The sequence below is a fragment of the Hylobates moloch genome, unplaced genomic scaffold, assembly GCF_009828535.3.
Source record: "Hylobates moloch isolate HMO894 unplaced genomic scaffold, HMol_V3 SCAFFOLD_14, whole genome shotgun sequence".
Classification (NCBI taxonomy): Eukaryota; Metazoa; Chordata; class Mammalia; order Primates; family Hylobatidae; genus Hylobates; species Hylobates moloch.
The window spans coordinates 98,776,709-98,792,905 of record NW_026652289.1 but is presented as its reverse complement, the minus strand read 5'-3'; the positions used below and the strand labels follow the sequence as shown (position 1 = coordinate 98,792,905).

General features: G+C 36.0%; 1 protein-coding gene across 1 annotated transcript in view; it reads right to left on the bottom strand.

The window, feature by feature from the left end:
- UNC13C (unc-13 homolog C) overlaps window positions 1–16,197 on the bottom strand; it is a 620,990-nt gene that overhangs the window by 59,612 nt on the left and 545,181 nt on the right. Inside the window, exons 28-29 of the mRNA XM_032174369.2 lie at window positions 14,115–14,195; window positions 2,069–2,216 (exon numbers count right to left, since the gene is read on the bottom strand). Of these exons, the coding sequence (XP_032030260.1) occupies window positions 2,069–2,216; window positions 14,115–14,195 (229 nt within the window). The remainder of the gene's footprint in view (window positions 1–2,068; window positions 2,217–14,114; window positions 14,196–16,197) is intronic.

Genomic DNA, 16,197 nt, shown 5'->3' with positions numbered 1-16,197 from the left:
TGGCTGCATAAATGTCTTCTTTTGAGAAGTGTCTGTTCATGTCCTTCGCCCACTTTTTGATGGGGTTGTTTGTTTTTTTCTTGTAAATTTGTTTGAGTTCATTGTAGATTCTGGATATTAGCCCTTTGTCAGATGAGTAGGTTGCAAAAATTTTCTCCCATTCTGTAGGTTGCCTGTTCACTCTGATGGTAGTTTCTTTTGCTGTGCAGAAGCTCTTTAGTTTAATGAGATCCCATTTGTCAATTTTGGCTTTTGTTGCCATTGCTTTTGGTGTTTTAGACATGAAGTCCTTGCCCACGCCTATGGCCTGAATGGTATTGCCTAGGTTTTCTTGTAGGATTTTAATGGTTTTAGGTCTAACATGTAAGTCTTTAATCCATCTTGAATTAATTTTTGTATAAGGTGTAAGGAAGGGATCCAGTTTCAGCTTTCTACATATGGCTAGCCAGTTTTCCCAGCACCATTTATTAAATAGGGAATCCTTTCCCCATTTCTTGTTTTTGTCAGGTTTGTCAAAGATCAAATAGTTGTAGATATGCGGCATCATTTTTAAAAATTGCAACCATACTGAACATGTACAGGCTTTTTTTCTTGTTATTATTCCATAAACAATACTGCATAAAAATCATTGACATTTTTTCATATTCTATATACTCTAGAGATGATTTAAGATATATGGGAGGATGTGCATATGTTATATGCAACTCCTATCCCTTTTTATATCCGGGACTTGAGCATTCATAAATTTTGTCATCTATGGGAGGTCCTGGAACCAGCTACCCATGGATACCAAGGGATGACTGTCTGTATATGTATATGTGTGTGTGTTGGGGGTGGTGTACACATAAATGTAAACCTATAAAGATAAAGCAAAAGTTTTATATACTCATTGTTTTCTTAAAGTTACAACACTATTTATTTGATATATTAGAACTGTATTCGTATTTATAAAGTTTAGAAAACCTTAAGGGAGCACGAGCATGCATTCAGGGAATAATGTTTTGAATATTTCTGCATCTCTTGACAATCTCTCATGAGCTTAACTTTTCCCTTTCTGGAAATATCCCACAGTATAACCTGGGATATATGAAAAGGGATAATTGTAGTTTTTAATTGGACAGTATCAGAAAGCAGTTATAGGCAGACTACCTACCTAGCACCTTTAGCTTTATCTTTGATATAGGTAGAAAAATTAATGTATCCAAGAGGAAACAATGACGAGTCCAGGGTATTTTCATCACAGTTAAAAAATTATCAGTATGTTCCCTTTTCCAAGGATCTTTCATGAATGAAGACAGTGTCCTCTTACTTACTTTTATTATTTCTGTAGTATAACTTATTAGGTTCTGGAGTTTGAGCCTGCATTTGTCTCTTTTGACTCGTAATGACATTTTCAATAATTTCTTAGAAATGCCAGATCTTAAATGCATATAATCACCAAAATATAATAAATCACAAAGCAACTTGAAAGAAAAATTTTTGAACAGTAATATCCTAGAAGCTTATGCGGTGGAAACTTTGACACATGAAACATATCTGAGTTTCAAATAAAATACGAAGCCTGCCTCTTGGCCTGTTTCAAAGAAATCTTGTAATTTTTTTCATATGAAATTAGCGTAAAATGAGATTTCCCTTATGAAAACCCCAGAGCACAGGATTTTACATTTGAAGTTAGGATTTAGGGAATTATTATCATTTTTTTGGACGATACCAAGACCAGAAATCCACTGAGTCTTTTATACTGAATTGAAGAAAATATCATGGTCATAAATATTAAAAAGTAGATTTTACTTAAAGTGGTTTTATGGAAGTTAAAATCATCAACAAGTCAGCCATTCCTAGAGCTTTAGTATGAAATACATCTTAGTGTTATTAAAATTATTTATAAAATTATAATTCATGAACACTAAAAAAAACTGGTATTTTCTATTAACCATAACTCTCCATTTTTAATGATACTTCAATTCACAACAGCAAAAAATTATTGGTACTATGTATAATAATTCTGATGTCAAATTTTAGTTTAGTATTCAGTTTACCTTAGTCTCAGGTCCTATGTGTTACTTACTCTGTGAGGTTTGAGTATCTATGAATTTCTTTATCAAGGCATCAGTAGTTTGGGTATAAAGGCTGAGAGCATATCTCAGAGACTGAAGATCTGGGCTTTTCTCCAAGAAATTCTTTTTCAGTCCATTTCCTCCTGCATGAAAGTATTGCTACAAAGAAAAAAAAATAAGCAGAGGCATTTAGAGAGAAGTATTGGAGGAAAGAATTTATTACTCTAATAGAGAAGCTCAAATGGAATAATACAATTTGATCAAGGCAAGATACAAAAAAATGGTCCCATCATTTTCCCATTGCTAAGTTATTAACATCTAATTCAGGTCCCTAGAAGATGTCTCTGAAATGACACTCAACATCACAGACCTCATATCCCAGAAGGCCTAAGCCTTTTTCTCTTATGCAAAATTTTAAACAAATGAGATCATGCTGAAGTAGCAGTCACAATCCTTATAGAATAACAGGTTTGGGTAACAATTATCAACTTGGTTATTGACTTCTGTTTCTTGAATACCAGAAAAATACCAAGGGTTGTCAAAATTTCATAGGTAAGGTAGCTTCTGGCCACATATTTTCCAGATACCAGTTTGAGATTCTAGGTCAGGTGTCTGCCACTCCATCTGCCCAATCCTCTAATCACACAGTGGTGCAGATATAGGCCAACCTGACCAAGCACAGTGGTCCTTGGCAATCCAACACCCCTTGAACTTTGTGTCTGATAAATATCATAAAACGATTTTTTTTTGCTATTTTTATTCAACCAAACTCAAAATATTCCAATATTTATAAATAAGATAATAGAGAAGATACATGGTAATTGACAATAAATATGGTTACTGAGGGATGTTAGCATTTTTCATACTACAAGTGTTATGCACAGACATCTCTTGGAAATGCACACTGTCTAGAGATACATGATAGAACTAAGGTTTTTTTTTCTACCTGTTTATAAATGATAATAGATTTATAATATTCTGTTAAGATTAAATGGTTCTCTTTCTCTCTTCCTGTACCAACAATTCTAGAGGAAACAAAGCACTCACTAGTAACTGTGGCTCACTGTGATCTATAATTAGCACAGAATGAAATATGTCGAAGAAGCTCAAGAAATTATTTAGAGATGCTCTCCTAAATGGGTATGTGTCATTCTTCTTTCCCACTCCTTAAGAAGTTCTCAGGCAAGACATTTCAATGAGCTGAAAAATCATAGTTTTCTCAGTTTTTTTTTCCTTATTCAAGGGGAGATACAGAAAAATTTTATGGGTATTAGCAAGCATCTGGTATATAGCTCAGAGAGTATACTGTAGAGGAGATTCAGGGTGTAGGCCCGAGAAATTAGGCAATTGGGATTTACACTTAAGAAAGACTGGTACAATTACAGATACCCTCCTCAGGCAGAAAGAAACCTATGGTCCTTTGAAATTCCATTTACCGATTCTAGCTAGGTGCTCTGTGAACACACAGGCTTTGGCAAAAACTACATATGCTATGAAAAGGAGGCACAGAAAAAAATGTCTTCTCTTTAGGAAAAGACAAAACATAATTTTTAAATTGTTCTACACCTGGATCTTATAAAGAACGTTAAAACATTTTCACATGCAGAAAGTATTTAGAGGACTAGTCGTCCAGAACTGTTTCAGGTGCCTTAATGGTTGAAAAAAATATGACAATTCCTTTCTTTGAGAAACACAGTATTTAAGGGTGGAAAAAAGATTTCATGGACGTATTGAGGGGGACGCACATAAATGTATTTAGATTGGTCTTGACTCTGTATCACCTAGAAGGGTGGTGGGGTGCTCTCTGGAGGACTGTTTAATAATGAATCAAGGAGCCATCCAAAGGAATAACTCTGCCTGAGAGTAAAGAGCAATGCTAGCAACTGAGCCAAGGGTAGGAGGGTAACTCTGGAAAGGAAGGCACTTTCTCTCTTAATATTTCTCAGGTAAGCCCCAGTCTTATCAAATTTGAGCCTAAGTGCTAGATGATTATAACAAAGGAGGACGAGGACGAGCAGAAAGAGGAGGAGGAAGAGAGGGAAGTTAAACCAAAACTGATAAAATGAAAACTTCCCATTTCTGGGGAAAAAGGAGCAGAAAAGATTAGTGGGTATTCTGTCTATGATACACGTTTGGGTTATTTTCACTTTTCATTGTCCTTGGGCTACTTTAAAACTCTATAAATGGTAGAAAATTAATAATAATAGTGTAGATGATTTTTGTCCCTAGTAATACAAATTAATTATTTTGGGTGGAATAGAACTGAATATTGCTCTGTGGATAAATCTGTCTTGCCTCTATTCCAGCTTTTCTTATTGCTTGTATATGCTTGGTTTCTGGAATTCTCCTCTGAGACAGTAGTAACATCTTACCTGGTTCTCTCACTAATTGATGAATAACATTTTGACACATCTTGTAACTGCATGAATATCACAATTGTACTCTCTTTTAAAAACTGTTCTTTAACAGTGTATATAAAGTAGTATGAGTGATAGCATTTATAAGGATGACCACAGGATTTACTGTCTAATTTGTAAGATTGCACTGTGGATTCTTCAGTCACCTTAATACTTGACAGCATCCGTGGTAATGTCTGCTGTGCCACCTGCTTTCTCCCTCTTTTCTTTAATAAATATTTATTAAATCTGTATCATGAGCCAGACCTTGTGCTGGATGCTAACATTATAAAGCAAAAGAGACGCAGTGGTTGCTCCAAAAGGGATTATGGTCTAGTAGGAAATTCAACCAACATTTAAACAAATGACTTCAAAAATACATTGCAGGTGTTAGAAAAATGATTTGAAAATACAGATAATGGGGGAGGCATGCAATTCTGTTATCTAAGGAGCCAGCAAAGGCTTCCAAAGAAGTGACATCTTTGGTGGTTATGAGTTTTTAAGTACTGTTGTTTTTAACTTTAGCAGCCAGTAGGTAATTTATCCTCATGAACTAGACAAAGAGGACGATCTCATCAAGTAAACAAGAGAAACCTTAGTACTCTCAGCACTATTTAAGGAGAACTGAAGTGTTTGTAGTTCTCCACGTATAATTTAGATATAGTTTTTAAAATACTGTTTTCTACTGTTATTCTATACTCATCACTAAACTTGTGCTGCCTCTAGGTAGTAGAGGGCCTATGGAAGTTAAGAGATGACATCGCACTCCTAAAGATTCCCAATGCTTATTAACATGGTAGAGGCTCTGAGGCATACTGTGGTAAAGAGATCTGTGTAATCCTTTATTAATATACCTTGTTGCTAAAATTATTAGGCCCTAGGACACCTATATCACTGGGCTAATACTTTTGGGAATACAAGTGTTCCATGGAATATGACTGGAGAAACCCAAGAACAGAAGAATGTCACTGAACTTCATCTAATTGAGATATTGTTGAGGGCCTAGAAATCTTCATAGGAGAAGGTAAAAAGAGTTAAGCTATGAAGGCATAAACTATGTACCTGTACTTGAATCTTTTAAAATAATTTTATAGAAGGGCATGTTTTTAATACTAAGGCATTATTTTGTAGGACTCTCCTGGGACTTTGGGGACTAATCAGGAAATGAAATCATAAATAAGGTGTGCGCTTGTACCTGAGGAAAACCCAAGGGTCCCTATAGTTTTAGGTTATGATACTCAACTGACTTCCTCTTTTTTAGCCATAGAGTTTTACTTGTTATTCCATTAAAGTCTCTAGCAGGACATTTACTGAATAGAAGATTTTTAAGGGCAGAAACTAATGCCTTTGTCTTTTGAGTGCATTTTACAATATGAAATGTCCCGAGACAGAAACCCAGGACAGAGGGTAGCTATGTCAGGAGAGAAAACAAATTGCCAGGTGGTACGAATGAAAACATCCCATTCAATGGACACAGAAAAATAACATATGCCATAGGCCCCTCACTCCAACAGTGAAGAAGGTGATTTCTATGGTTATGCAAATGGAAACTCGATGAGAATTCTACTTTATGAAAACCTTTCACACAGTGTTCAAAACCTGGAATGACAGCATCTAAGAGCACCAGTCTGGTTATCTTACTGGCACAGATAATCAGGAGAAAGGGGGCTGCAGTTATTACATGGCATTCAGAGATTTTACATTCAGATTGACTCTATGCCCATGACTCTGAAGGAACTAGAGAGTAGAATCTGCATTTTGCTGAGGCTTGGGTTTGAAGGATATAATGTGAGGGTGATGTATAGAAGTAAATGTCTTAATTATTAGACAAAACTCACTATCCATAGCTCAGTGCAGTATAGTTGATTTCTACTTATTTTAATGGGCATTTTGTTGGGGGATAACATGCTAGAAAGGAATTTGTAAATGTGGGGTTTAAAGCCCAGTATAATGAAAACATTATACAAGTGAAAAGTGCATTATTTTCCATTGATTCTAAACAAAAGACCAAGACTTGGTTTCTTGTAATTCCTCTGTGGCCTGCGGTATACTCTAAGAAACTTCAGTTTGATCTGTTCAGATGTTTTACTTAGACTGGCCTAAAGTGGCAGGAAAAAGTGGGCAAAAAACATTTAGGACAGGTCATTTCCTCCTTACTGAAGAAAAAAATTTGTAACCTCTCAGTTGAAGGACCATGGAGGAGTTGGTCATTTAGTGCAAAGAAGGATAAAGGTATTCGCTGGATGACATTCTCTCTTCCTCTCTATCATGGCTGATATTTTCACTATGGACTTAAAAAAACAAAGGCAGAAAGCATGTTTGACAGATGTGCAGTTGAGCTGAAGCTTAAAGTTGTTACATTGGATGACAAAATTTGGCTTTAGAAGGGTCCCGGTAGTCTGGAATGCTGGGTCAACATTTCTAGAATGAGATGGCAAAGAGGAAAGTAAAAAGCCAGGATTCATAAGAAATATTAATATTTGAGTTTACCACAAAGTACAGAATAGGGGTGATGTGGCTTAACAACAGAAAATGTTAAAAAGTCATAAAGATTTACTTGCTTTCAAGCTCAACATGATTTCATAAGTGAGAAGGCAGCTGTTACAGCAAGTGAAATCTGATCATGCATCAAAATAGGTAGACAGGTCAAGTATAAGGGTTTGGTAAGGCAGGAACATTCTTCATTGGTTAGAACACATCTGAGATATTCAGTTCATTCTTGGGCTTCATCATTTACAAGAAATATGAAAAGTGGAGGCCTTTTAAAAATAGATGACCAGAATTTCATAAGGTCTACAATGCATGTTATTCAATAAACAGCTTCAGATGATATAGGATGGCATGATAGTTTTCTTCAATATCTGAAAGTCTATCACACAGAAAAGGAAACAGAATAATTTTATAGTAGTTCCCAAGAACAGAAGGAGCACCAATACATAGCAGGAGAGCAGATTTTTCTTTGACACATTCATCAAAAATTTCCAATAATAATGCATCTTAAGAAACAAAACTTCCACTTATAAGTTAGTGAGGTCCCATCACTGGCTGCTATTAAGTGGTGGCCAGAAGACCACGTGCGGACAACATTGTAGATGATGTGGCAAGAGTGGGAGATGCTCAGTCATGTTTCCAATTCTGAGAGTCTAGAATCCTCTTAACCTCTTTGATTCTCTGATCCTTATAATATGCTAGAAAATATAATTCTTCATCTGTCCTCTATACAGTCAGACTTTTGCCTAGGTTATTTAACCTCTTAGGCTATCAGTTAATTCATTTATAGAATGGTGGCAGAAATATCCATTCTATCTTTGGTGTTGTAAAATTGTAATTACCCTAACTGGAAGAGCTTCGTGAAAGGTGGAGTTCTTTCCAATTGTAAGAAATATATTTAATTGGCAGAATAACATAGAACTCAAGATAGAACTCAGCATTGTGTTTTAGGCATCAGCCCCTATCTCAAGCAGGTTCTTAAATATTTATTTCCACGTTCCTGCCATCGTATCTAACTCCAACATGGCACTAGGAAAATAGCCTTCCTGGCTGTCTCCCATTTTTCTTGGTGGAACCATGCGTTCTCGGTCGCTGGGGCTGAAATCTCTGAGGCATTTTGGGCTCCTTTTCCTTTTTGCCCCATATTCAGTTGCCAAGTTCCAACAACTCTCCCTGGCATGTGTCACTCATATCCATCTTTTCCTTTCTCCTCCTAAAGCCACCACCTTGCTGTTAGCTCTCATCATCTTATGAACTAAATAACTGGAACTCAAATCTCTGGCTACAGTATTGAACTATGCAATCTAATTTGTGCATTTCTTTAAGATTCCTATTGGTGAAATGACTTTAGCATAACATCTTCAAAACCATCAGTGAATCCTCTTTTATAAAATATACCGGGGGCACAAAAGGACCTCTGTATTTTCAACCTAAACATTTCCCATCGACCTCATTTTACACTGCTTCAGGCCAGTCCACAGAGTAGTCTACTCACTGCCTCCAAGCCTTCTCGTCTTGTGCCTTTCCCTGGTGAAATTCCTTTTTCCTGTTGATGTTCATGTCATGAGTCTTCCTCCAAAAAAAATTTTCTATCCAGCCTGTAAACTCCCATCTGTCCTTCAAGACCATTGCAGCTATTCCTGATCTCTTGAGTCCATACTGGTTGATCACATCCTCTAAAACTTTATGATTTTTTAAATCTGTTTCCCTCAGTTAGTATTTGGATCATCTGTTCCATCTCTTACAGTGTTATAAGTTAACATGTATGATTATTTCGTTTTCAATGTACCTCTCTCAGCTTTTAATCTGGACTATAAACTCCTGGAGAGAAGGAACAGCACTGCTTCTCAAAGGGGAGTCTCAGGTGTTGAAGAATCTAACCAGGACTGTGCTGTTATAGGGAAAAAGTGCTGGGCCCAGGAAACCAAAAGGCCAGAGAACAAAGCCTTAAGGATTTGAACTATTGCTTGGCGGAAAGAGTCAGATTTAACAGTTAGCTCCTTTGAGAGGGAATTAAAGGGTTTATTGGGAAAGGAGGAAAAAAGAAACACACTGGTTGCAGTAGAGTATGTGGGGTCTTGGGCTTAAGAGTAGAAAGAGAGGCCTCCAAAATGAACCAGTCATCAGGCAATGTAAGTGACAACTTAATATTTATGAAGCGTTTTCTATATGCCTGCTTTAATTGCTTTGTATGTGATGACTCATGTAATTTTCTTTCAACAATCTTTTAAGTAGTAGTATTATTTCCATAGGAGAGAAGAATAATTTGCACATTGGTGTCTTTCTCTCTCTCTCTCTCTTAATCACCTCCTATCCTGATATTATACTTGTTAGTGGTATAATTTCCCATGTAGTTTCCAGTATTTTATTTACTTTTGTAATTCATGGACACCTTCTGACATTTGTAAAGGCTGCCACCCTAGATACATTAATATGTTGGTGTCACAAATGTCAGGATGTGTGATAAGGAGCACCATTATCACCTCGGGGGTAGGAAGGAGCTATAAACGAAGTATCATTTTCTTTACTTTGAAAAATAACTAGATTCTTTTTTTCTTCATGACTTTTCAGAAAATAAAGCACTTGAGAGCTGACTGTGATTTGAGAGGCAAAAAAAAAAAAAAATAGTACTGCTGAATTTAAAAAAATCGGGAAAAGTATTGCCTGCATGCTTGTCAAGCTATTTTTTTTATAATCCCAATAAAACTCTCTGAATTCTTCTAACTCTTCAAACTTTTCAAGATTGAAGATCTTGCACAATATATTTTTACTGACTCATGGGAACATGCTATTGTTTCTTTACAAGATTATAAGAAGAATTCCCTTTTTTTGTTAAATATACTATTTTGGTAGCAATTTTCCATCATTACTTTGTTCTTTCCAACACCTGTATCATATTTTCGGCAAATCCAGGCAGACAGCTTATTTTGCAAACTTAGATATAATCATAACCCACCTTAACTTTATAATTTTAGAGGTTAGCCACTGAAGAAGTTTTCTTTTTTTAGAAATTATTTGACAGATATTTTAAAAATTTATTTTCTACCACAACTGGAGTCCTCTTTTACACATATCAGAATATGCTCTTCCTGCCCATAAAATATTTCAGTGTTTCTCTTTTGCTGACAAACTAAAGTTGAGATTCTTTACTTTGGTGTTTAAGCCGCAGCATTCTGGCTCCAATCCAATGTTCCTCTTTCATTCCCTGTGATGCTCAGTCAGTCATGATCGGTTCTTCTACACTAGACTATTTAAAGTTTTCATGCCAGCCAACGCCTTCTCTTCGGGCACTCATGCTGTGTTTTCTATAGGCCTGCAATGCCTTCCTCCCATTGTTTTTTTCCCTCTTCATCCTCTACATCCCTAAATGTGCTTCTCTGGGAAGCTTTTCCCTGGACATTCAGAGAAAATTCATCATCCTCTCTGCCCTCCCCCATCCTTTGTCCACAATTATTTTACGGATTGTAGATGTTTTTGATCCCAAGTCAAAGGCAAGTGCTCTCATCTCCAACCACCTCCTCATTGCTCACCATATTTTCTACCTGTAGTAAGCTCTCAAATAATGATATTTGAATTGCAATCCTCTAAACTAGGTAGGTTATTTTGTTCTTCTCATGAGCAGCTGGATTTTAACCAAGGCAAAAGCTATACTTGTAGTGGTGAAAAGCAGATGCTGAGAAAAAGCCCTTGGAATCACCCCATGGACAATGGAGATAGCAGGATAGGGTAGAACCTCTGTGAGGGTAAGAAACACAGAGGAATAAAATGTGGTTCATCACCATGTGCTTCTGTCTGCTGGAGTCCTGAGCTTAAGAAATGGTATTATCTAGGATTAAATAAGAAAGTGATAAGTTCCAAAGCTATATTTGAATTTATAGTTAAATTCCTTTCCTTATACCAAGAAATGCAAATTTCTAGAGGGCCCTGATTCAGATGTTTATTATTTTTAGAGAAACCTCAGTATTGCCACTGCATGATGCCAAATATATTTGCAACATATAATGTAGTGTCATGTTCAGGCCCATATAACAGGGGTTCTGCGGGAATTTAAAAGGGTGGGAAAAATTAAATCATTCAGCATTTTTTCAGGTCAAAGTGTAACTGCTATTTCTCTTTGAAAGAAATCTACATTTAGGGGAATTTCATGTCAGTCCTGAGTCTTCTTGAGATATGGCGTTGGAACTCAAAGTCCAGCTAGAACTCCTTTAAAGTTTCCCTATTGGCCTCCCTCTTACTTTGCACATACAGATTAGGTGACTGATTATCTGTCTCATAGCTGCCACCTCTCTACTTTTACTTTCAAATATTGTTGATTTGGTTGCTTTGCCGGGTAAATGGAATGTCTCAAAGCCCAACCATCCTACCTGCAGCAGACGATCATTTGTTACTCCTGCCATATTTGACACTCTTGACTTATAATAGAAGCTACATGTGACTGGTGTTATAAAATAGTTCCAGTCCAATTAAACTTTTAATATTTAGAAAATTAATATTTTCATCAATGCTTGTATAGAGGCTGAAAGGTTTTACATTATTTTAAAATAATTAGAAAAGAATCTAAGTAATTGACATAGTATTTTAATGTAGCAAGAAGTAATCTCTTTGAAGAAGCATCCCTTTTAGCCTGCTACATTTTACTTAAACTTTGTACATACTTATTGAAAAAATGTGAAATAGAAGCAAGGACACTGGCTTTAGAATTTGGAGTCCTGTCTCAGCTCTGCCAATTACTAGCAGAGCTATGGCCTTGGAAAAACAACTGACATCTCTTCACTTTTAATTTTCTCAATTATCAAATGTGAACAATCATTCTTGACCTATCTAACGCCCACGATATTGACAAGGATCAGGTGAAATGATGTACATACATAAGAGAAATTTGAAAATGTAAAACATTATTTCAGCCTATATTCTAAAAACTCCATAACATTTTTCTTCTTTGTTTTCTCATTTCTAGCTTATTCAATTAAATTGAGCTGAAGAGGAATGAAAGATTATCTCTTTAGCAGCCATTGGAAATTAGCATGGGTAGCGTCTGCTCCTTTGGTCTAAGGTCATCTTTCTCATAAGGTCTCTGCTTGCGTTATAGTCCTCCTTTGGCTGGGCTCTGGGGAGACACTGAATCTTTAGCTCTTGGAGTTAAAACTCTTTTAAGTTGTACTCTTCCTTCTCTTGAATTCCTTTGTAGTCAATCTCATAATTAGTGTTTGGTAGGACAGTAAGTTGGTGCAAATCTCACAGACAGACAAGATAAAGGGAGTCTCAGCTTTGGCAAACTGATGACAGTCATTGAAAATCAGATATCAGGGGAATACCTTGGCAGATGGGCAGGGCACAGGGTCAAGAGAGTCTCATAGCAGGCACAGCAGGCCTAGCATGGAGGTGCCTAGAGAAAGAGTTGGCATCACAGAAGTTAGGGAAGACGGGAACTGGAGAACTGACACAGGCTCTGGGGCTCAGGAGGACCAGAGTCAGACTTCAGTCCTGGAGAAACAAGACGAATGGCATGGACCCATTTACTGGACCTAGGACACCAAATAGTAGTTTTGTCCACAAAGAACAAGGCTGGTGTCTGGTGTCTGAGACTGAATTAAAATATTAGTATAGATGATATAAACAGGAAGATAGGACAGTTGAGCTGTCAAGATAAAAGGAATTTGCTTGAGAATCAACATTGTTTAGACTCTGTGAAGAACTCAGCCAGCAGGTGGTGATCATCTGGCCCCATCAATAAAAATTAGAGAAATGTTGAAGTTAAAGACAGAAGCCGGATCTGCGAACACAGTGAATACCATTCCCTATTTCCACAGAACACATTTTCCTTCCTTTCCTAAAGCCATGCATTGACCTAATAAAATGCATGAAGAGCTGAGTTCAGATGCCACATTTTTTTTTTTCTTCCTTTTCATGGTGCACGCTAGAGCTTATTTTTTTCTACTAGCATGTCCTTTTATATAGCTATTAGTGCTACTATAACTCCAAAGATTAGTTATTTCTTCCTCAAATTTTTGAAAATAATTTTTAAAAACTTTTAAAGTTTTTTATTGTATTTCTTTTTCATGTTGTTCATTTTTTCCTCAAAATTATTTTGCAAATTTTCCATATTTCCAGACAACATTCCTGCTACCTCTTCTAGAAACTCCATTTCTGTGATCCAGGTGCCTCCAGGTGTCACAAAAGTCTTACCACCCAACTTTAATTTGGCAGTTTTTACCGCTGCAGCAGCAAAAGACTGCCTCGTGTTAAATGCTGAAACTGCAAAACAAAAGCCACGAGGTGACAGTTTTGTGAAAGTATGTGACTGTTATTCAGATAAAACTCTGTTGAAATGAATACCATTGTTTCTATCCAGTAGAACTGTTCCGTGCTCTACAAATGGGTCATGGTAGCTAACAGTTATAGTATAGTTAGTAGCTATGCTATTCACACATCCTGGATAGTAGATGCTTCCCCCAGTGAAGAGTGAAAACTTTGGACATAATTTGAATTTAGAAGACAAACTCATCTTTCAAACTCTTTAATAAACTTTCACATATAAATATATATGGATATAAATATAAAAGAAATTATTTGAAAATAACTTCTAGGTTACATTTTGAGATCCGCACACACTTAGCATACACTACAATAACTTTTAATCTTTGGCTATGAAAACAGTTGATGCGTACAAACGACGTCTTTGGGTGTTCAGCAGAAAATGAAATGAAATTATTGTACTTACTAAGCAAGAAGGGAGGGTTGATATTTTAGAAATAATTTCAACATGCATAGAAAACATATAAAAACAAATTCTGTCTCCCCAAAATATTCTCAAAGTATCTGTTTATCTGGGTTTTAGGGTACATTTCTTTGAGAACATGTGTTAAAACATAGGTTTCACTTATGCTTTAGAGAGAGACAAAAGAAGCAAGTATAAGGACAGTGTATTGTGGATGTCATAAGGAGACAGACAGGGCTAAATCTGGCATCCTCCAGGAATGTATTAGGTTGGTGCAATAGTAGTAATGGCAAAAACCACAATTACTATTGCACCAACCTATATCTATTCAACTATCTACTATCTCTTTGAATGGCGCAGCTCTACTGATACATGGCTAAGATCAGAGCTACCTATCTCTGGAGGTAAATGGGGGCCTCTCTGGATGTATCTATAGGAGCATTATAATCTCACCTTGATGGTAGCCAGGACTACCTCCATTATAGCGCATTGTCTGGGCGTCAGACCCTTGGCATCCTCTCGAATCATGTGCTCCTGGAAAACAGGTGAAGAATTGCTTATAAAACAACCAGTTCATGTATTCAACAACTACTTTAAAACATAATCTGCATTATCCCCATATGCAAAATTTCCTATTTGAAATATCTTCTGCACATGAATGCATTTAAAATAAAATGATTGTCATATATTTTATAAATCTCCTCTTTGTCAAAGGAGGAAATGTTAAACATTTACTTGAAAAGAAGTGCTTTGATAGAGGTGTGGCTTTATTTTCACTTGCAAGCTAATGTTAGGGAAAAAAGAGAGAAACTGGAAAATGCGTGATGAAATTTTTTCAGCTGACTTCCTTGGTTTATGTCTGTCACACTGAGGAATGTCAATCATGAAAAGGGTTTAAGGAGCAAATTTAAGCCTCTCCCAATTATTACTGATAAAGTCTATTTTAAATATAATGCCTCCATTTTACTGTTTTCTTAGTGGCCCTCAATTCTTACTCATTCCTGGGAAAAGCGCCAAATAATTAACTAAATTTGGCTGTGAAGATTTTAAATATTTTATAATCATTTTACATATTTTAAAACGGATTTTAAAACTTATTTCATTATTTTACAATGGATTTTCTTCATTGTTCACTGTGGTCTGTGTCAACCCATCATACAAAGCTTATTTAGGGAAATGATGGCAGAAGAAGAAAATAATAAAGGAAATAAAAACTAAGGGAAAAATTTAAAAATGTCTGATCCCCCCAAACTGATACAATCATCCCAGGGCTGCCATTATTCTATCCGGCAACACTCAACAAATATTTATTGAGTGTTTATTATGTGCCAGCACTGTTCACAGTGAATGAGATATATTGTTTAATACAGGGAAAACTTTTGTCCTTCTGGAGCTTAAACTTATGTAGGTGCCTTTGTGAATTAGAAGGAAAGTCCCACGTGGGTGAACGTAGGTCTGAGCAGGTATGGAATGATGAGCAAAGCAGGGCCTTTGGTAAATAATAAAAGGTGTCTTATTTTTTATGAGAGGACAGCTTCAAGTTAACACATACAGCTTGGCAAGTGGAACATGGGCTCAATTTCGGCTGTCACTTGCTCCTTTAGGTATGCATTTTTGTGCAATGCACAAACCACGCAGTCACACCCAGTGGCTTGTCCTTGTATTTTGGCCTTTATCTTATTGTTGTATTTGGTAGTTGCCACGACTTCCTGAAGATGATAATCTATCTATGTGTCGCTCACTCCTTCAGCTTTTCGTTTGTCTATTTTGGCAGTTGTTATCTGCTAGGCACTCAGTAAATTTTTGGTAACTGGATTGTACTTCTTCAGTGTGTGTCACAGGATTTTATATGCTCCAATAGAATCATTGTCTTTGGATACTGCTAACAACGTGGTGTAATGTTTCATGGATCCATGATATATATTTATACATCTTACCGCATCCTTTTCTGATACGGCGATTTCAAGTTAATCATATGAGTTCATTTCACAGTTTTTAAATAGCAATATTATATACCCATTGAGACTCAAAGAGTAATAGAAATGTTTGCTGAATTATAGGGGAAAATGCTTTCAGACAAGCAATTAAAAATATTTTCTATTAAATAAATTTATCTGGCTTCATCAGTCTTGACTGGTTTAAAAATGTGGTCAGATTATTTTTTAACAGATGCTAATAAGTGATATATGCTGGTGCTATAGAAATATAATTCTTACTAGAAATAATTTTTTAGAATTTAGCAACAGATCATTCAAGTAAGGGAATCTCTGAAAGAGGCCAGAAATGAGTTATTGCCCAAGTAAAAAGCATGCAGTAAACTCAGAGTCTCAGGTGTATTTTCATCAGTTGGTTTTGATATTATATCACCAGTTCCTGAAGATTTATGCATATTTTCTTTTATGTCAAATAAATCTGATTATATGAAATATTGTCAGGCAAATATATACGTTATATATAGCATACATTTAATATGTATTATATATAATACACATTATAAATGTTTTCTGTAATATATATTATATATTATACTATGTAT